This window comes from Aquila chrysaetos, chromosome 1 (assembly GCF_900496995.4).
Source record: "Aquila chrysaetos chrysaetos chromosome 1, bAquChr1.4, whole genome shotgun sequence".
NCBI classification, from domain to species: Eukaryota; Metazoa; Chordata; class Aves; order Accipitriformes; family Accipitridae; genus Aquila; species Aquila chrysaetos.
Window position 1 is genome coordinate 51,530,782 of NC_044004.1, and position 23,311 is coordinate 51,554,092.

Sequence of the window (23,311 nt, forward strand, 5' to 3'; positions counted from 1 at the left end):
TCTGATCTTTTGTCACAGCCCTGGCTTCCTTCTAGTTTCCACAGAATATTATTGATTGATATACTAGGGAATGAGCTAGCATGGGAGCTTTTCAGTGCTTATCTCTAGCAGCACCAGTTTGTTTTTCACAGGGCGTTGCTAACGAAGCTTTGCCAGCAGCAGATATGCGTGGGAATTTCACACTATCAGACAGACGAAAAGTGCATCCAGGAAGTTTCTGTGCTTCAGAGATGATTACGTAGTCCCCAGCTTGCCACATTCTCCTGAAGGTAAAGCCTTGACTCCTGGGGCTAGCCAAGATTTTCTTAGTGTTGGATTTAAAGGCTATATAAGTAACTGTTGCTTTCCTATGTCTTTTGCTGATTTCTTGGCACTTGGGAATGGTTTGGTCTCCAGAATAAGTGTGAGAATTCCCTAAGCTAAACTGTCTTTTAGCACCATCCGCTAGAGGCTGCTAAAAGGGGCTACAATGCTTACCAAAGATCAGTGCCTCCATCACACTTGGGAGGCAGTACAGGGAAGGAAATGGCCGAGGTTAGGCCTCTGCACTAATGAGTTATTTCTTTTGTTCTAGGAAAATCCTAGTGTTCTTTGGTATATTTGCATACCAAAATCTTTTCTAGAAAGGAAACGCTAAGAACAGCTCATGGGTATTTTTTAAAAGTAACCCAGACCATTGCCAATTCCTGCTTACCTGATGTCAACGTTGCCCTAAGGATAAGCTGAAGTTAGAGCAGAGCAGAGAGCAATATCCTTCATCAGCTGCCACAGTTTCCACATAAAAGATGTTTTTGATACATAAATGTCTCTGAAGGCTAAAAACTTGCCCTCAGGCAAAGGAAAAGAATATATTGGAATACACTTTAAAATCACAGCTATTACATGATACTTCAGCAAAGGTATACTCAAATACTGTAGGGTATTTTGTTTGCTTAGTGTCGTGGTTTAAGCCCAGCCAGCAACAAAGCACCACAAGGTCACTCACTCACTCCCCCCACCCTGGTGGGATAACGAGGAGAAAATATAAAGAAACGCTCGTGGCTTGAGACAAGGACAGGGAGGGATCACTCACCAGTTATGGTCACAGGCAAAAACCAGACTCAACTTGGGGAAAAAAACCCAAAATCAATTTAATTTACTACAAATGAAATCAAAACAAGGATAATGGGAAGTAAAACCAAATCTTAAAACACCTTCCCCCCACCCCTCCCTCCTTCCCGGCTCAAGTCCACTCCCCATTTTCTCTACCTCATCCCCCCAGTGACACAGGGGGACGGGGAATGGGGGTTGGGGTCAGTTCTCCACACCTTGTCTCTGCCGCTCCTTCCTCCTCAGGGGAGGACTCCTCACTCTTCCCCTGCTCTGCAGTGGGGTCCCTCCCACGGGAGACAGTTCTCCATGAACTTCTCCAATGTGAGTCCTTCCCATGGGCTGCAGTTCTTCATGAACTGCTCCAGCGTGGGCCCTTTCCATGGGCTGCAGTCCTTCAGTCACAGATTGCTCCAGCACGGGCTTTCCCATGGAGTCACGGCCATCTTGGGGGTCATCCCCCTGCTGCGGCGTGGGCTCCTCCCCGGGCTGCAGGTGGGCATCTGCTCCCCCGCTCCCCTCCGTGGGCTGGGGGGGACAGCCTGCCGTCTCACCACGGGCTGCAGGGGCATCCCCTCCTACGGCGCACCTCCTCCCCTCCTTCTTCACTGACCTCAGTATCTGCAGAGGGGTTCCTCTCACATTCCAATCCGTCTACTCACTGCAGGTTGCCCTTCTTAAATCTGTTCTCCCAGAGGCGCGACCAGCGTCCCTGATGGGCTCAGCCTGGGCCAGAGGTGGGTCCAACTTGGAGCTGGGGAAGCTTCTAGCAGCTTCTCACAGGAGCCACCCCGGCAGCCCTCTCCCCAACTACCAAAACCCCGCCACACAAACCCAAAACGCTTAGTTTGATCAAGAGTGATGCTGATGATAGAATATAACTCTTTGCCTTAGCTGGATCCAGATTGCAGCTGACTCACCAAACCCACTAAGAATTCATGCTGTCAACATGCAAACTTCACATACTGACCTTTAATTGGAAAATCCTCTGCTGCTATCTCCTTTCTACACTAAGTAATGATTTTTCCTGTTACTACTATTCTAAGCAAAATAAGATTCATAGGAGTTATTTTTTGAGAGGTACACAGTGGTCTGTATTATGCAATCAAAACAAACATAAAGAAATCTTATTGATTTATTGAATCTTGTTTTCGATGTAAAATTTGAACTTCCTGGATTAACTTTTATGGAGAAATATTCTTGTGTAAGTACACAATGGTTACCAGTAAAACGTAATCACTTTGAGCATGATGGCATCTCTTATATTGTGTGCTTTTAATTCATACTAACCAGCCATATACATTGGATACAAGCTGTTAACTTAAAAAAAAAAAAAAAGTGGTGGGAGGGAGCTCAGAATTGCTCAGAATCCTTCAATATGCTTTTGGAGGTTACAGGGGAAGCTATGACAAGAAGAAGAGACTTTCTTTTCTGATAATAGAGGGGTATTAGAGCTCTTCATATAACTTGATGAGAATTTCCTGCATCATTGCAGAGTGACTACAGAAGTGATTTCTTCTTCCTGACCCCGATGTGCCCATTTTCATGTCTTTAGTGCTGCCGTATCCCATCTGTATATGAGAGGAGAAAGCAAAGTGGCTTTTTCACTGGACCAGCTCAGCTGGTACCAAAAGGCACTGCAAGCAATGTGAGAAATTACCTCAAATACAAATGTATTTTATCTGGGGCAAGGGAAAGTAAAATTCTCGCAGCAGTAGGCACACCAGTGGACTAAAGTGCTATTCAATAACAACCTTCTCACACAGAAACTCTCATTTTTTACCAAATCACTTTTGTGACACTAGATGCTAAGCAGGCATAGAGCCCAGGGTCTGAGCAGTATTTTACACCTGTTGTCGTAACTGCCAGCACAGGTAGAGAAGATGATCTGGCTGTGCAGTCCTCGGCCTGGATAGTTCTGGCATGCCTAACCCCTGTGGATTTGGACTACTCTGACTAAGACGGGGAGCAGTTTTACTACTGGTAAACCCCAAAGAGTAAGGATGATAGAGAGCTGTAAGACAGACCATGGCTGTGTAGCAGAGGTGAGCTTATAGAAGTTATTAAATAATCTGGAGAATCAACAATAGCTCTGCCAAAGTGGCTGTGCAGTCTGATAACTGCAGAAGAGAGCAAACCTGATGCTCCCTTTAGAGTGCTTGGGGAGAGTTGGAAGTCCCTGAAGATGGTTCAAGTTATTCAATGAGATGAGCAGGGATTTGTCTGAAGTCACAGTCTTGAGTGTATGCCATTAGCAGATGTTAAACACAAAAGTGTTTCTAAAATCCCAGCCTTTGGTCAGCTTACTCAGGCTTCAGTAAAGTACTTGCCTTATCTCGAGAGCCACAGCTGTGACCCGGAAAATAAATACCGTTCTTTTTTCCACAGTACCAAACAGGGATAACTCTTTTGTGAGCAGAAGGGTACTACTCTCTCACGTAATGTAGCCTGGTGATTTAAATGCCCCCCAGGAGTGCAGCTGCATCTTCAGACTCCATTTCCGCCTCCCAGGAAATTGCTGCTTTTACCATCCTGTGTTCTCATGGGAGATGAGACACTCTCCGTTCCTCCTGCTGAATGTGCCAATACATACATAAGTTAAGACTCACTGGGTGAAAGAATATGTATACAACAGCAAGCACAAGTGTAGACTCCAGGATGGGCACTTAATACAGACTGTGAACTTGAGATCCAGAGTCTGCTCCAAGGTCAACTTTTAAATTTTACAATAAAAGCCCACGAGGCCAGCCCAACATGCAGGGATTTCAGTAACACTGGTACACAACTAATACAAAAAATGTGGCACCTATGGATTTATGCATAAGGAAGTAAGCAGCATGTTGAGTGGGAGTTTTCAGGATAATTTTGAACCTATTTGTACCTAAGTTTAACCAAATGCATCCAAGTGCTTATCTTTTCCTAGGTTCAATTTGCACTGAGACAAGCGGCACTGGAATGTGAACTAATGCTGAAATACGATCTATAATGAGCTTGGGATTCAGATCCAGCATGCAGCAATCAGAAAATGGATAGCCTGAGTTTCTTACCATCCCGAAATTGTTTTGCTAAATAAAACCAGCTTCAAACTATTTTATCTTTTAATCAACAACCAAGACATGTACTAATAAAATCATATTAACATTAAATTTTCATTTTGGAGTATTCAGACAGGGAAATAAACACTGTTGTAATGAAATCTACCAACCACCAAAAGGCAGACTCTTCTACACTACTCTTCTTTGCACTGGTGGAAATCTGCAGTTGCTTCCCTGACTTTAGAGGCAGAATTAACACTTGCAGTTGAGTAACTCAAAGCAGAATCCAAGCTTTGTTTGTTATTAGGCACTCTGACTGTATAAATAAACACAGTATGCAGCTGCTGTGATTTTTCTTTTAAAGCCAGCTTGCATTTAATTTGCAAATATGGTCAATACTAATTTACCCCTCATTTTGTCTTGAGATTTCTGAAAGTATGGGATGACAAATGCTAATTCAGGTAATGCTATTAATTCAAAATCTCAAAGACAGAGCTCAAAAAGAGAAGCGCTCACCTGAAATAGCTTATGTTAGCCTTTAAATGACATTGTTCATCAGACTGTCTCCTGTGTCCTATATTCAAAGGGCATTTACAGATTTTCACTATGAATAAGAAAAAGAGAGGGGAAATAAAGTCTCCAAAAGGGAGCACAACTGCATTTCTTTTGTAACATGTTGTATCACAAAATCACATGTTTTTCTTGCACAGTAGAAGACTGCACTTCACCAAGACAATAAAACAGAAAAATAAAATCATAGCAAATGGAAAACCCAACCCTTCAGCACACCTAAAAGTCCAGACTATCACCTGGAAACTGAAAGCAAGGCACTGTTATCCAAATCTTTCAAAACAGGAACAGCCATCACAGAGTTTTACTTGACTGCAGTAAGAGCTAGTGGTTTATCCTCCATGGTTGGGGTTTTTAGTTTGGTTGGTTTTTTTTTTTTTTTGAAAGTATCTTCTGAAAAGGACTGCAAGTCATTTACCAGCTTTTCCATGGTGTCACTGTTAATCATGAAACTTCCATGGAATGGGGATTTTGCTTCTGTTTTTGAGAAAAGGTGATTCTCAAATAATATGAAGCACGCACAGGAGATGCTGTTCTGTTTCCAGATGTGTAAGGTTGCTTTCATAGATGCATTGTCCATAGTTCTTAGTGCAGCACTTGTGTCAGTGGCTAGAGGGGTTTTGAACAGGTTGACAATACCCTGTCAGATCTATTTGGTTCCTGGCAGGTCTATTCTCCTACTGCTTTGTCCCTACTTTAAAATTTCATGTTACATTTCTCTATGCAATTTCTTCAGCAATTATCTTTTCCCTTTCTTTTCCTTCAACAAGAAACTAACTCTCCTTAGTCTCAGAGAGCTGGAGAATGGCAGTAGAGGAGGAAAGATTCCTTCTCCTCTTCCCTGACTGCACTATTCAACCTTGCAGCTATTAAGCATAATTTCATAGAGCAATATAGCTTGGAAAGGACATCCAAAGGTCATCTGGTCCAAAACCCAACTCAAAGCAGTGCTTAGATCACATTGCTCAGGGTCTTGTCTAGTTGAGTTTTGAATTTCTCCAGGCATGGAGATCCCACAACCTCTCTGGGCAACCTGATCCAGTATTTATCTACCCTTCTGGTGCAAAAAGTTATCTTCACTCTTTATACCGAATATCCATCTCCCCATATCTTTTTTGCATGTGAAGTTACCAATATTATGTTTAGGCTGCAATTAATATTGTTTTAAAGTAATATTAATTGTAATTAATTAATTGTAAAAGTATGCAATAAAAGGGAAGGAATGGACTCAGTGATTCAGGATATTCCTTTCAGTCTTTCTATGGCTGGGATTCAGCTAGCAGATTTAGAGATATGGATTTAGAGGTTCATAAATATGGATCTGCATGTGAACTAAGTGTCAAAACTCCAATTACAGTCAATGGGGATCATGGATGGGATTCAGTTGCCCCTATGTAATCTTTCAACACCATTTGAAATGCCCTCAAGTATCCTGCCCCATAAGGGCACATGCCTCCCATAGATCATATGCCACCCGTGCAAGGCCCACAAATGCGGCAACTGAATTAAGCGCTCAAGCTATCGGTACAAGATTCCCTTTATTTCACAAAAGAATCCAACTTATATATGTTTCAACAAAGATCTAGAAAGCACTAACGGCACACAGCCAATACTACTAACACAGGAGCGCATATCTGGCTCAGCTGGGATGTTTGCCAGTCCTCAGAACAGTTAAAGATAAAAACATTCCATACACATACTCATGACTGTCTTCAGCCACATCTTCCCAGGCCTACACAAGGCCATCCTCCAACCTGTCCTTGTAAAACTAGTTCTTCAAGGCTTGGCAAACATACAGCACAACAAATTCTAACGGTCACTCTTGAAAACAAATGCCAGGTGTTCCGAGCTGCTCCCACATCTCCCCCTTTTTTGTTTAGGAACATCAGATTCACGAGGAAGGCAGCGAGGACTCTAGCTTCGAACTGGCGCAATCCTTGTACTGCTCCTCAGATGATTCTGATTGCTGCAAACACACAAATGATTAATAACCCTCCAATAGCAATACAAATTCAGATACACAGATTTAAACCTTCAAACCATGTTTTTGGATTTAACCATTTAACACTATTAGACAATTCTTTGAAAAACACCTTATTCTGCTAATTTTATATATTTCCCATTTGATCTTGTAATATCCGTGCAAGATCTTAGATGTCTCCTGCAATATTAGTAGCAAATGCACCTTGCAAATGCACCTTCACCTTATTCCAATCTCATACACTTTCATTCCTTTGTAAAGGAGTTACACAGAGCCCTTGTTTTTGAAATTCCCAATTTCAATGTAATTTCATTCTATTTTGTAATGCACTTTGTCTATCTCTATGTGATGGGTTGATCCTGGCTGGACACCAGGCACCCACCATAGCTATTCTACCACTCTCTCCTCCTCAGCTGGACAGGGGAACGGGAAATGAGGTTTGCGGTCAGTTCATCACATGTTATCTCTGTCTCTTCATCCTCCTCAGTGGCAGCACTCATCACACTCTTCCCCTGCTCCAGTGTGGGATCTCTTCCATGGGAGACAGTCCTCCATGAACTTCTCCAGCATGGGTCCTTTCTGTGGCGTGCAGTCCTTCAGGAGCATATTGCTACAGGGTGGTTCCCCCACGGGGTCATAGGTCCTGCCAGAAAACCTGCTCCGTGGGCTCCTCTCTCCACAGATCCGCAGGTCCTGCCAGGATCCTGCTCCAGCGCGGGCTTCCCACGGGGTCACAGCCTCCTTCAGGAACCCACCTGCTCCGGCGTGGGGTCCTCCACGGGCTGCAGGTGGATATCTGCTCCACCGTGGACCTCCATGGACTGCAGGGGAACAATCCGTCTCACCATGGTCTTCACCACAGGCTGCAGGGGAATCTCTGCTCCGGTGCCTGGGGCACCTCTTCCTCCTCCTTCTTCACTGACCTTGGTGTCTGCAGAGTTATTTCTCTGATATGTTCTCACTCTTTTCTTCAGCTGCCGTTTCTGTGTGTTCCACAACCACATTTCTCTTCCCCCTCTCCAGCTGTTTTGTTTCTATTTTTTTTTTCTGTCTCTCCCTCTGTCTATCTCTTCCCTTTTTTTTTTTTTTTTACACAAAGGCGCTACTACTATCACTGATTGGCTCAGCTTTGGCCGGCGGCAGGTCCGTCTTAGAGCCAGCTGGCATTGGCTCTGTCAGACACGGGGGAAAACCTCCAGCAGCCCCCACAGAAGCCCCATAACCTCCCACTACCAAAACCTTGCCACACAAATCCAATACAGCCCAAGCCAAATTACCACTGCTTCTAAAGCGTCCAATCATGCTAGTATTGTTGATCAATTTGTACCTGGGTATTCATTTCAGCCATAACATTTTTTAATACATTAGCTACTGTGTGAGCAGTCTGAAGGGATTTCACAAGCGCCGTGGTAGCAATGGTGGCAGTAGCTGCAATAATGATAGCTGATATTATAAAGGCAATGAGCCATCCTATAAATCGTTTTGGGTGACTAATTGTCCGCTTTAAAAGCCTTGATAATTGACTTAATCCTGATTCCCCTTCCCACGATTTGGTCATATTTACAGGGATCCACAATTCAGCATGACGTCACATTGGCATGATTACTGTAAGACTTAGTTCAGATATATTCTTATGAGTAAAACAGCTAAAATACCAAGGTTAATTCAGATTAGTTTCAAAAGCATGGTTACGTAAAGCGATATCTACAAATCGAGCTGCTACAAAAACAGAAGGATGTGAAGTACGTATCATCACCGAGTCTTTGTGATTCTGTGTGAGGTTCAAACTTATACAAGGAATGGTTTTTTATACAGTCACCATGGCTTAGGCGCAACACCTCCAGTGGGCCCAATAAAAATGCTGCACCCGAGCCACAGTGACCCTGCAAAGAAAAAAGGATCAGAATTCTTACAATACTGTTGCTGGCCACTATTGCCAGGTATGCTAAAAAAGGTATTCTTTGGAGTAGGATACACATTGCATCATCACACTAGCTTGTTATTGCATTCTCTTCAAATGTCCCTATGTGATAGCTTTTTCATCCTCGATGCGCTGCTTTCTCCTCATTTATTTCTCCTCTTTCAAATTCAAAGTCTTCATCTGCGGGATTGGGTTGTCTGAGTGGTTTCGCCAGTTCATGATATGGCTTCACATGTTTAGCTGGAATCCACTTGGTTCCTGTGGGAAGAAGAACACAAGCATACCCTCGCCCCCAAGTGATTAGTTCCACAGGTCCATTCCAACCAGGTCCACTAAAAGAATCTTTATACAGTACTTTAGGTCTGTGTGAAATAGAATCAGGAGTTTTAAAATGCTGATCTATCGCTGTGCTAGCCATTAAGTCTGGTGAGCGATTTAAAAAATTCAAAGTAAATGTAGCATTATCTAGCTGTTCTTGTGGTGGCATATTCCCCCTTTTTTGTTTATGTAGCATGGACTTTAAACCATGATGTGCATGCTCAATTATTGCTTGTCCAGTAGGTGAATGTGGAATTCCTGTCACATGGGATACCTGCCACTGTTGCAAAAATAATTGAGTAGATTTAGCTACATACCCTGGACTGTTGTCAGTTTTAATGGTTTGAAGAACCCCCATAATTGCAAAGCATCGTGACCAATGTTGTTGAACACACGTGCCCTTTCTCCAGAATGAGCAGTAGCACAAATATAAGAGGAAAAGGTATCAATAGAAATGCACAAATTTCAAGGAGCCAAAGGCAGATACATGTGTAACATCACTTTGCCAAATGGCATTAGAATGTAAACCACGTGGGTTAACTCCAATGCTCACTGCATCAGAAGCAACTCTTTGACAATCTGGACAAGAACGAATTATATCTTTAGCCTGTGCTTTTGTCAAATTAAACATCTTTTGCAATGCTGCAGCATTTTGGTGAAAAAAGGAATGAGAGGCCACAGCAGAGTGGAATTGCACTGTGCCGACAGTAAAAGAGTCAGCCACGGCACTGCCTTTAGTCAAAGGTCCTGGCAGCACAGTGTGCGATCTAATGTGACAAATAAACAAAGGATAAGCTCTTTTATTTAAAAGAGTTTGCAATTCCAAAAAATTTGTTGAATAAGTCTTCATCATTTATCTCCTTTAAGTAAGATCCTGGTAATCGCTGTACAACATGTACGACATATTCTGAATCAGAAACAATATTGAGTGGTTCCAATGGAAATAAAGCTAAAGTGTGTAAAACAGCCTGTAATTCCACACGCTGCGTGGAACCTTGTAACAAAACAACAGACGTCCGCCACACTCCATTATCTAGCCAGGCAACTACACCTCTTCCAGTTTTTCCAGAGCCATCTACAAAAACCGTACAAGCATTAACAACAGGAGTATCTGATACTATCGTCTGTGGTTTGATGTTTAGTGTGTGAAGGTTTTGCAGTAACTTACATTTAGGCAGTGAGAAAGAAATTTTGTTCGTGAAGTCAGCCAATGCAATTTGCAGTGATTGTGATTGAACAAAAAGGTAATCAAAATCTTTTTTTGAAAAAGGAAGATACAAGGTATCGGGATCAAAACCAATGAGACACTGAGTACATGACCGTGCTTTTTGTATCACAGTCACAATCATTTCTAAAGGCTGTGTAATAGTTTTCTTTAAAGTGTTAGAGTGAAACACCCATTCCAAATATAAAATTTTCTGAGCGACTTTATCATGTTGCCCTATAATAGCAAAAGGTTGTTTTGGACCTTGTATTACATACACATCAACAGGTAAAGTTAAGTCCCTTCTATAGGCTTGTAACGTAGATATCTTTTGTGAAACTAAATTTAACTCTTCCTTGGCAGCTGGAGTTAAGATCTGTGGTGATGTTAAATCAGGATCACCTCTCAGAATGTTAAAGAGATTACTTAATTCCTCTGTGATTATACCCAACATGGGTCGTACCCAGTTTATTGTTCCTAATAATTTTTGAGCATTGTTCAGAGTTTGTATATCTGTCTGCAACTTAAATGATTGAGGCTGTACTGTTCTTTCTGTAAGAATCCACCCTAAATATTTCCAGGGTGGCATCTTTTGAATATTTTCTGTAGCAATTTGAAGTCCAAAGGTTTGCAAAGAATTTACAAGATGTTGCACAACATTTTCCAAATACTGTGTTGTTTCTGTTGCAATTAAAATATCATCCATATGATGATATATTATAGCATTTGGAAATGCAACTAGGCTCAGTTGAATAGCCGCAGCAACTACTATTCTGACATATAGTAGGACTATTCATCATGCCCTGAGGTAGCACTGTCCACTGATAATGCTGCATAGGCTCAGCGTTATTTACACTAGGCACTGAAAAGGCAAAATGTGCACAGTCATCAGGATGTAAAGGAATCGTTAAGAAGCAATCTTTTAAATCAATGACTTGTAATTCCCACTCTTTAGGGATCATTGCAGGATTTGGTGTTCCTGGCTGAGTAATCCCCATAGGTTGTAACACTGCATTTATCGCTCGTAAATCCTGTAATAATCTCCATTTTCCTGACTTTTTTGGAATAACAAAAATCAGCATGTTCCATGGACTAGTTGAAGTGACAATGTGTCCTTGCTGCAACTGCTCTTGAATTAATTTATGTGCTTGTATCAATTTGTCCCCTTTTAATGGCCACTGATCGACCCAAACAGGCGCGGAGGTTAGCCATGTAAGTTTGAGCAGGGGTTTTACATCAGTGACCCTTAGGATAAATTTGAATTGACTGTGGTTAGGGTTATGTGCCATTGTTTCAATAAATCTCTGCCCCACAGATTTACAGATGAGTCAAGTACATAAGGCTGAATCCATGCTTCATGCTTCTCAGGCCCCGTTACTGACAAAAGTTTGGCACTTCGCATGGGCTGTCGAGTGCCTCCTGTACCAACAATTGTAGAAAGAGCTATTTGCAATGGCCACAAAGTTGGCCAGTCCTTTTTTGATATTATAGAAACATCTGTTCTGGTATCTAGCAATCCTGAAAACCATCTACCCTCAATTTGCAAATTTAAAATCAGCTGTTGCTGTGTTATTTCCTGTGACCATAATACAAAAGGTCTCCCAGTGCTACCAAAGCTACCGTCACCTCGATTATTTTGCATGTTTTGAGGTACTCAACAAGGAAGCAATATTAATTGAGCTATTCTTGTGTTCGCCGGAATTGTACATGGCATTTGCATTGAAGCTAGCATGATTTTAATTTCCCCTTGATAATCTGAATCAATAACTCCAGGGTATACAACTATTCCCTGTGTCGTAGTACTAGATCGTCCAATTATTAATCCTAACATGCCATCAGGCAAAGGTCCGAATATTGCAGTCCCCACAATATAAATCCTCTGTTCTTTTATTGAGAGGTCGGCTGCTGTTGCCAAATCCAGCCCTGCACTCCCTGTAGTTGCGGGCTGGAGGTCATAGATGGTTCTTGCAGGCTGCCTGTTTGTGTAGCAGTCCAATTGGTTAGTGGTGCCTGCACTGAATTCCAGACCCTGTTGGTTTGCGGGGCACCGGGTCTCGCGCCCCTCCTGTATTTTCCCTGTAAGATATTACCTTCTTTGTCAAATTTCGATTTGTGTTGATTCGCCCAATGATATCCTTTACTACAATGAGGGCAGAAGTGATTTACAGATTTATCACGTCTGGATTTCTGTCGTTTAGGACATTGCTTAGCCATATGTCCCAATTTTCCACACTCAAAGCATTTCACAGTAATTTGATTAACATTTAGTTGCTGTGACAGTGCAGCAGCTAACATGTTAGCTCTATAAGTGTTTGTCTCTACATTTTGACATATCTTAATATATTGCTCAATGTCAGTAGCTCTTCCTCTAACTGATTCCAGTGCAGCCTGACAGTCTGTATTTGCATTCTCATAAGCCAATTGAAATAATAATAGTTTTGCAGCTTCTGGATTTTCTACCTGCCGTCTTATCGCGACTTGAAGGCGATCAATAAAAGATATGTACGGTTCCTGAGAGCCCTGCCGTACAGAGGCAAACGAAGCGATACCTTGCCCGGTTTCGGATATGCGTCGTAAAGCCATGATCGCAATACGAGCAGCTTGATCGAAGACTTGCTTTGGCAAAGCTTCTTGTGCCTGAGGTGTAATGTAAGGGCCTGTTCCTTGTAACATATTTTGATCTATAGCTATCCCTGATGACAAGTTGTCCATAATTTGTTCCACTGACAAATTATTGTATTCTAATTGCCATGCAGAATACTGAGCAGAAGTCAACACACTTGTCATAAGCAATTTCCAGTCCCAAGGAGTCATAGTATAAGTGCCTCCAATTGCTTCCACTAGTCCCACTGTAAATGAACTGTGTAACCCATTTTCACGAATTGATTTCCGTAATTCTTTTATCATTTCATAAGGTAAACCATCATGCTGTGGTGGATTATGAGGTTTGCATACAGCAGGAGAAGTAAACATGGTATCTCCTTGCTGTAGAGCTTTTTCTCGACAGCGTTGCATCAAGCTATGTGTATTTTTTCCCAAATCATTAAGTGAATCGTCACATTTAGCATCAAAGTCTGTTAAAGGCGGAGCTGAAGGCACTACAGTTTTTTCTCCGCACCGCTGTAAAGCAGGAGCCGCAGGATTAGACAGAGGCATAGAGTTAGAGGGATTAGCAGGAGAAGCAGATACAGGCAGTGCAGCAGAGCCAGGTTCCGTTTTAAGTTCTGCAAACCCTGGAGAGGGAGTACCAGGCGATTGGGGTGGGGGGGTGGGGGGGGGGCGGCGGCACGGCGGCGGCGGCGGCCGCAGAGGCGGCGGGAGGCAGCGGCGGCGGCGAAGCGGGTGCGAAAGCGGCGGGAGGCAGCGGCGGGGCGGCGGGGACCCGTATGCGGTGGTAAGGGTCGGCGACCCCGCGGAGCCCGTGCTGCCCGCCCGCTGCCTGCCTGCCTGCCTGCCGGAGGGGTGGGTGCGTTAACGGTGTTAGTGCAGGCGGCGGCGGAGGTAATGAGGGATATAAATCCGGCTCTTTTTCAGAGTCCATCCTGCCTGATGCAAAAGAATTATTATCGGAATCAGAATCCTGCTCGTTAGCGGCCTGCTTACAAACTGCCTCCTCAAAAGCAGTATCAGGTTGTATTGATATGATTTTATCTGCCGGCTGTAAATGCACCAGCGCGGTATAAATAAATTTCCATGTCACAATTAAATTTTCTGATACACCGAATGCCAAAGTTTTTCGCGTTTGTAAATGCTCCCCGACTCTTTCCCAAATCTTGCTATCAAAAGTTCCCTCTGTGGGAAACCAGTTACAATTATCCTTTACCCATATTAAAAGCAAAGCAATTTGTCCCTCTGTTATTTTATACCCAGAGGCCTGTAAAATCTGCTGCAAAACGTTTACGTAGAGCTTATGCTCCCAAGAAACTGATTGCCCCATGCTACCGCAATCTCGCAACTCACCCGTTCCGCAGGGGTTGCTGTTACCTATTTTCTCGGAGTCATGGCCACTTCTTCAAAACTCTCCCCATTAGATTGTGTGGTCTCCGCAGTGAAGGGGAATCACCTCTTTTCTTCTTCTCTTGATCACGTCTGGCTCACCATCTGTGGCAACTGAATTAAGCACTCAAGCTATCGGTACAAGATTCCCTTTATTTCACAAAAGAATCCAACTTATATACGTTTCAACAAAGATCTAGAAAGCACTAACGGCACACAGCCAATACTACTAACACAGGAGCGCATATCTGGCTCAGCTGGGATGTTTGCCAGTCCTCAGAACAGTTAAAGATAAAAACATTCCATACACATACTCGTGACTGTCTTCAGCCACATCTTCCCAGGCCTACACAAGGCCATCCTCCAACCTGTCCTTGTAAAACTAGTTCTTCAAGGCTTGGCAAACATACAGCACAACAAATTCTGACGGTCACTCTTGAAAACAAATGCCAGGTGTTCCAAGCTGCTCCCACACACATAGGTGTTTCTCGTACCCTAGAGAATCTGAAATGACACCAGACACCTATGGGCAATGCTACAGAAATAGTTCATACGCATCGTTATATGAACTAAAGAAACAGAATGTGACATAAATGGCCAATGACCTACAGGTAAATAATTACATTTGAAGGCTTGTACAACGATGAATACAGTGTGAACATCTTCCTTATCATCACCGCACTTTTGGCAGCAGTGTGCTTAAACATTCAAACAAAAGGAGAAGACACAGCGAACTTTCAGCTTTATGTAGCATACCAGTTTTGCCAACTCTTTTTTCAATAACAAGGTCACAAGTACGAATCATCAAAAGGGCACATGTGACAAGTCACTTCTGTTCTCTGTACACATACATGTGAAAGGAAAATTGCCTCAGAATTTCAGTTTTTATCCCTCAGGATTACTTCACAGTACACATTTTTCCTCATTTCTATTGTGCCATTAATCTTTATCCTGTGCCTTCTGCAGAAACTTCTTTTTTCCTCCCACAAAGGCTGCCAGGCTCCCGCTCTCCAAGGGGTCACAGGTTGCAGAGGAATCCACAGAAACAGGAAACCAGGCTTCCTCAGTCAGATTTGAAACACCAAAACCTGTTTCCTTTCTATAGAAATAAAGCCTGTCAGCGCATCCTCTGGGTAGGCTCACTGTATGCCCAGCAGCTCAGGAGGAGGGAGAAGCTACAGGATTTCTTGCTTGGGAAATAAATGTGAGATAACTTGTAGCATTTACAAGCCAGCAGAATGAAGGAGATCATCTTCTTGCTGCTCCTATTGCACTTACAGAGTGGCAGCATTGGATTTAACACACCAGGAAAGCTCTGGACCACAGGCCAGGGTGGTGAAAGCCAGACAAGACACTCAGACTTGACTCCATCTCCATCCACAATTGTGGGGTCACCCCATTCTGAGATCCAAGCTGCCAAAGTGAGTGCCTCACAGGGACCTCCTTTTGCATCTTCAGGCAAGACTCTGGGAATGAAAGCCGTGAAGAAAACCTCCAATCCTACAACCTCTACCCCTGCAAGCCAGTCAAATGGACACAGTGATGGTGACTCTGAGAAAAATAACATGGCAAGCTCATCTAGCAGCAAAGGGACATCTCTACAGAGCAATGCTAGAGAGGTCGGTCTCCAGCAAGAGGTCACTACAAGCCAGGATACAGCTACAGGGAACAGATCTCTCAAGCAGTCATCGCACAGCACTGGTATCACCAGCACCCAGAAGGATGGCAACTCCAAAACATCCGGCTTTGAAACTACCAGGGGAAAGTAAGGAAAGTTACATATTTTTTCTTGTCTCCTATGTACTGCTTAGGAATGGTTATTTTCCTGTTCCCAGTGAAATAATTGGCAAAAGCCCTGGTAATTTCAGTAAAATTGTTTTCTGGGCTTAAAGAAAACCATCTAAAACAAGCAAGGGACCAAACCTGCAGTATTTACTCTGTCAAAACCATGCATTTGTAACAGAGTAAATGCTGCAATATTTTATTCCTCAGGGTAGTTATCTCAAAACCATCAGGAAAGTCATTATCATATATGGGTAGGAAAGGACTAGAATAGATGCCTCCCTGTTTTGTTGATTTTTTTTCTTTCTTTTCTGGTGGGTAAAAGAAATTTCAAATGCACTTTTTCATTTGGAATCTATTAAAAAATGATTGTGTTTGTAGGCTTCTCCACTAAATTGAAAATACAAGCAAATAAGTGTACAAAATGCATCGATGTCTGAAAATTTGAAACACCTTATTCTGTGATAAGAGCTTAGGAAAATTGGCATTTGCAGGTGAATGTGCATTCAGAACTGTATAATTTAATATATAATAGCTATACATAACATAGTATATCAAATTGTACTGTCTAGCTTTATAGCTCTGGAACACTCAATTACATTCTTTGTTCCCCAATGTCTTCAGTTCTCAATGGGGATGTTAATACTGACTTTGGAGATGCTGCAAGGTTCACTTAATTGCTGATATATATTCAGATACTGGTAGAAAATGGAAGACACAAAGGATTGGTTGTTTTCCATAGTATTTATAGAGAGTGGGCTTTCAGAATGTAGATTTCTTCTTTTGATAGTACTTGCCCAAATGTTAGCATCCAAAAGGAGGAAAAACTCTTTCACTTAAATTCACACAAAAGAGACTAAATCACCACTTAGAACTATTCCTACAATTATCTTGCTATGTGTGGCTGAGAACTAATGTTCCTTCAACTCAAAGAGAAGAGTCCCATTGACCTGAGCATGTTTTGGATCATGCATAAATGAAATAATGCACAAAGACCCAAAGGAAAGGAGCTCTTTGCCTCTGCTTGGAAGAGATATCCCATTAAGGAGCTGTGTTTCCCAGATAGCTTTGCTAGCATACTCCTTCAGTTGTGAATGTCATCTGTTACAACACCTTACTACAGTGTTTGGCAGAGTGTCTGAGTTAACCCCAGTTAAATGGATTCTCTTTACACGTGAGAGCTGATAACTGCATCTCCATTAAAACAGGTCTTAACGTATGCTAACCTTAGAGTCTTTAGCCTTCTCAGCTTTTTTTCAAGAATAATATTCCAGTGAAATTAATCTTCAGAAAAATTCTGTGAATCGGCAGGTATCATTTCTACCTTTTACATATGATGTAAATATAGGAAGCAAAAAATTAGTCTCTGGTGAACAACATCTCATATTTTATTTATCATAATGGGATATGGTTGCAACTGCAGAGAGGCAAAATAAGCAAATCTTGTATTGGCTAGCACCTTATTTCATGAGTGGTTGAGGAGCAACCTGCTGTGCAACATACATAAAGGTCTTTTTTTTTTTTTTTTTTGAGTCCATTGAGCAAGTTAGTGATAAATCTAGGATTCCATATCAAAGTTACAGGAATGTGTAACAGCATGAAACCCCAGCATAAAATAGCATGTTGAATCCCCACTCTCTTTCTCAAACTGCTACGTTACATAGCCTGTCTCTAGCAAATGTCTACAGTTCTAGGTGTGGCTTGATCCTTTTCACATTAATATTCCTGTGTTATAAGCCTTGTCTTCCTACTACATACAAGTGTTTTTACAATCAGCTAAAGTGTTTTCAGCTTTTCTTCCAGTGTTGCCACTGACCTGGACTGTGACTTAAGTAAGTCACGTCACTATTCTTTCTCCCTTTCCCTATGAATAAGACCTGGATGAATAATAAAGACACTTGTGACTGATTTTTTTTCGGTAAAGTCATGAAAAAATGCCAAGTCTAGTGTGCTCAATGTTACCGATCACTGCTGTGAAACACCTGGAAAGCTACTGCTGAGAAACTATGCATAAGAATGCAAACATTTTTTTTTATTATGTGCAGGTGTTATCCATTTCTAGCATATGTTTTCTTTTTAAAAAAAATTTTGCATCTTTATTGCAAATAAAGTGAAAGAGATGCTGTAAAACTTCCAATAAAGACATACAGCTTTCTTCAAGGTTTACTCATTTAATGCTTGAGCACAGCATGAATGACTCAGTAGCAGATTTCATGGTTGTAAAGTGTACTACCTCTGAAGAAATTTGGAAGCACAGTTTGCTTTTTGAATTTACTTTGAAGTAAAACAACTCTTTGCTTGTAGTCTGTATTCCAACCTGAATTTCTGAGTGACCTTGTAGGAACTGCATGACTCTGTAATCCTTTATGGCAACCCATTGTGTTAACATATGTGCAGAGCTGCTGATGTTAAGAGGCTCCATATAGAACGAACAATAGAGAGAAGTCAGGGAGAGACAAGAGGAAGGAAAACAAAACAAGAATGAGCATTTGTTTTTTAATATATTTAAAATTTTTAAAATAACAATACATATACTTTGTTGGAGAGTCTCCAGGACTCTCAGATTACCCACAAGGTACAATATGTGCCCATTGTACAAGCTTAATTCCCAAATACCCCTTTCTGAAGGAGGTTGTGTGCCTTACTGGCTTAATTACAAAGATAATTCCCTCATTATCTCTACCCTAGATTACCTGAGGACAATATTATGTACACATATCACATGCATACTGGAACTAGATTAGAAAAAAGTTCCCGTTCATGCTATTTCTGCAAAATTCCTGTTAAAATGTCAGAAGAGCATGATTTGGAAATATTTCATGGATTTTCAAAGTCTGAACCTGAAGAATATTTCTGACAACCACCAAGTGTGGCAGGCAGGACACACCCAGGTATGGCAGCTAGCATCACCTCACCCCAAATTGCCAGGTGCAGCTGTGGTGATGCTGCAGTGCCACGATCAAGCTGGGAAGGCAAATCAGTGAATCAGGATCAGGGCTGGTGATGGTGGCCAGGTAAGACAGAGCCCAGTGATCACTGGGCAGGTCCACAGTGATGGAGCAAGGCCAAAGTTAGGCCAGGATGTCTGCTTGCAGGTGCAAGGTAGCCCTGGGGTGAACTTTAGTGGGGCTCCTGAGCGCACAGGCAGGGTGTATGGATGGACACCCCAGGTCAGGCTGGTCAGGGTGAATAAAACCCACAAGTGCCATCAGGGTCCTGACAAGCTTCCATTTCATTTTATTGAAAGAAATGCACTATTAGAACTGTCAGAATAAATTAGTTCTTTTTTTCCTACTGAAACAGAACCATATGTCCCAAAGACCATGACTTTATTTTAAAAATTTGTCTCAGGTTGGCTTTTCAGGTTCCAGCAGAACTTCTTGGGGCAGAGACATACTGCAACAGGCAGTCACCTGATGAGGAGCACAGTCAGTAGGGCTAAAGGCTCCAGATTCAAGATTCTGTTGTTAATAAGGCAAAGCTTGGCTTTGAGCCCCTCTATATCACATCCCAATGTGGTATTTTAAGTGCTAAATATTGGGCATATCCTTATCTTTAAAACCACTAAACTCTTCCTTATGCTTCACTGGAATGAAAATGCAATGAAATCCTGTTCTTTTGCAGTGAAGTGGAACAATTTTATAGGTAACATTAGAATAGGTACAGGAGGACATAATTTATATATTCTGTAGCTACTTGCTCTCAAACCATTTCAGAAGAGTGGTTTCTTTGGTGAGGTATTACCCTTGCTGGGAGGGCCTGCACCCAAGCTTTCAGAAGGATAAGGAAACTTCACAGGAAGCACACCTGGAATGGCCTGAGCTGAAGGAAAAGTCCTTTCTTCACTCCCAGTAATGAATTTGACTTAAGCTCTGAAATGTAAGGCTTATGTCTCTACAAACAAATATGCTTTTTTTTATTTCTACCTGTCTTCAAATTTTTGTGCTATCCATATCAATGAACAAAGAAATGCTGGAAAACTAGAGCTGTGCTTCAGCAGCGAACAGAGTTTTTCCAAAGTTCAGTGACATTAAATGTGAGCATCAATTTGGTGTCAAAGAAGAAAATTGATGATATATTCTTTTCAATTGAGTTCATGTGAGATACATCTTTTTTAGCCTGTGGAGAGAGGCAATTGCAGTATTTCGCTGTATAAAGCAGCTTAAATAACAGTGGTGCTATGGAGCATGTCTGAGGCGGAGTCCTGAGACTAGCACACTGATCCTTCCATTCTGAACCCAGTTTTATTAATTACTATTCAAGGTAGCTCCTGAATATATGAGCCATTCATTCAGGCTGCAAATTAACCACACTATCTCCATATTGTTGGATAGCTCTACATTACTCTTTTCTCTTAGTATGTGTATATTACACATTTTCCAATTATCGTGAATCCACTGAGGGTCTTCATAGACTTCCCCTGCCATTACCTTGGGTAGTGGTGAGGTGACAGTATTCTATTACTAATCACAGAAGGGTTTAATAAAGTCAGCACCAGGGACAGATTTGCTTAGCTGTCACATGTGGTAGGAGTGCTGAAATATTTCATTCTCATGACCAGCCAGACCTCTGCATTTCTCCCCGGAAATTGCTTTTGCCTGTATCAGCTTGGTAGAATTTCTAGTGTACTGACAAATTAAAATGAATGGTTAAGCTCAGCAGATGGTTCAAATACACAAGACACATCGAAACCTGATTTAACTGCCTAGTTAATGCAAAGTTCAGAGTCTCTTTTGATCATGTCACCCTTTAACGGAACAGAGAGAACAATTCTTGAACCGATTTCTTAAGATTTTGCATCACTGTGCATTTACAATAAATAAAGTCACGCATGGCTTAGGTTTCTGCCTCACTGGGTATATTCACTATGACCTGGAAGGAGGAACCTCTTACACTGGTACTTAGGTTGCCTTGGTGTCAAAGTGTCAGAGGATGTTTGACAAGCAGTGCTTGCTTTGCCCTCACAGTGTTGCATTCCAGCCATGCAGAAGACCTTTGCAACGAGCCCCTCTTGTCCAGCAGCATCTTGAATGTACTTCTGATGCTTGGCTGTAAGCCCACAATCTAATTTTCCTACACATGCTGAACGCACTGTTACTCCCATTGCAGTCCTAAAGACCAAAGCAAATTGTTCACCCAAGTGCTAGAATTCACTACTTTATTGCTATTTCATCCACAGAATAAATGGGGCAATAGACATAATTATGCAGTTCCACAACGATGCATGTGGCATGGTACCAAGAAAATATAACTGTCCAGAGAGAATCTTAATGCAAGTATTTAGAGATTGGTGCTGTCTTCTGCTGAGGACAGAAACAAAACAGTTAACAGGTGACTGAGACTGCTGGTGTGAAGTAGTAAAACACCTTACTGCATCGTGCAGGTTAGGTACTACTGCAATGCTGTACAGCAGTACTGGTATAGGGCAAGAGCTGCACAAGGTCCATGCGATTTATAGACTTTTAGTTTGTATCAGTGCTATTATACCCTGTGCATTGAGGACATCTTTTCCACTGCTGATGTTGCATGCACAGAATGAATTAGAAAGTCTGTTTGCTCCAATGTGGTGGTCACTTTTCAAGGGGTTCCAGTTCCTGGGTGGGAAGGAGTCATTGCGGGAAATGGTTTACCCAGTTTGTACTACGTCCCAGAGAGACCCTGTAGGACGTTTTGTCTTTCAGGGAGAGATGGAATGGTAAATGCATGTCCATAAAATTCTGAACTGTAGGTGATGAAATAATAATTTCTGAAAACTAGACAAAAATTCAGGAAACAACAAAATCCAACGTTCTGGTTTTCTGAAACAGCCTTTCAGCAATGATGGCAAGGCAGAGTCATGACAGACTGTTTTCAGTAGCACAGAAAACAGCACTGGGCAAAAAAATCACATCTCCACCCAGGTTGCTTTTGAGACACTCACAAAGTACTTACACAAGACAAAAAGCCCCAGCATCTTTTCCTCTTAGCCTTCTCAGAGTCTGGTTATTTAGTTTTTCTGGGATCAGATTCAGATAAGGCACTACTCTACAGATGACTTCTGAAATTTTTTAATGAATATAATAAAGGTTTCCGTTCATCTCATTACACTAACTACTGCATTAATGCTCATGCTTATCTTTGCTCTTACTCTTTGTTTCATCTGCCATGGGAACAGTGAGGATTAGGAACAGACTGTTTTCCATCCCTACTAATGTCTATTCACCCCTCTGCATAGATTAGGATTACTGTAACAAACTGGACACAGTGTTAGGATTTACCTCCCAACCACTGCAAACATTCGACTCTTCACAGCATTTCATTTAAGGTACACCAGAAACATCTGCTCAAGTCTGCACAGAAAATATGCATTCTTAAAAATCTGAATATAATCAACATTTTAGAAAACTGACACGAATTCCTAGAATAGACGTGGCAAAGAAAAGGACAGTATAGCAAGGTGTCCCCATATGTTTTCCAAAGGCATTATCTGTGTTGCCAGTTAGAGAATGCAAGTATTTCAGAAGACAACTTTTCTGCCAAATCTCAAAGCATCTATTCTGTATTACACTCCTGGTAAGTAACATCATAGGTCATGAGGAAAACACTGGGGAAAAAAATCAGCTTGAATTTAATGGACTTTGGCTCAGATCCTTTTTTTCTGAAGTGCCCCCTAAGAAATCAATCAGTGACAGTGTAAAGATACAGGTCTGCATGAGTTAAGTGGCAAATCAGGTACAAAGCAACTGGCAAGGCATTTAACCATTTAATGAAGCTAAATAACAAAAGAGAAGCTGCCCAAAACAACACTATAAACAGATTAAAGAACAACTCTCACCCCTCTGGAATTGGGATGGATCTTCTTTTTTAACATTTTCATTTTGTCATTTATAAAGGCTTTTTTTTGTCAGTATTTCTCAAAGTGGAGAAGCCATTACTGACATACTACAATCTCCTTTTCCGTAGATTACAAAGGGACTAACAAACCACTGAAAACCAGCACCACTGAAGGTCATCTGAGCACTGACAGTAAACTAGACCAGAACTAGCTTACTGAATTTTGTACTCTGGGTTAATTAGATGATGGAAAATAAATTTATATTCCAGAGGGAAAAATGCAGAATGAATGCCCTTTTAAAGAACAGTTTGTCTGGGTTTTCAAATGTGTTTTACCAGATGATTCTCAAAGCAGATTAATGGATATCTTCTCAAAAGTCTGAATTCTATTTGTGGGAAAGTTTGATTATTTTGAAAGGCTCTGAACACAGGGAGGGAGATAAGGTCTAAAAGAGTTGATCTGGTTCACAACAGGACAACTTTTTAAATGCTAAAATAGATCAGTGAAGTGCTAGATAAGTGGAAATTGTGAATTAATTTTTGCAGCAAAAGGTAGGACGCAGAATTGGTCACAACAGTAAATAAGAACTTGGATGAGACAA

General features: G+C 41.7%; 1 protein-coding gene across 2 annotated transcripts in view; it reads left to right on the forward strand.

Moving 5' to 3' along the window:
• Positions 1–15,271: 15,271 nt before the first annotated feature.
• The window catches only part of MMRN1 (multimerin 1), a 47,455-nt gene continuing 39,415 nt past the window's right edge, over positions 15,272–23,311 (forward strand). For both annotated transcript variants that reach the window (XM_030025952.2, XM_030025959.2), the window contains exon 1: positions 15,272–15,879. In XM_030025952.2, the coding sequence (XP_029881812.1) occupies positions 15,353–15,879 (527 nt within the window). In that variant the 5' untranslated portion in view covers positions 15,272–15,352. The remainder of the gene's footprint in view (positions 15,880–23,311) is intronic.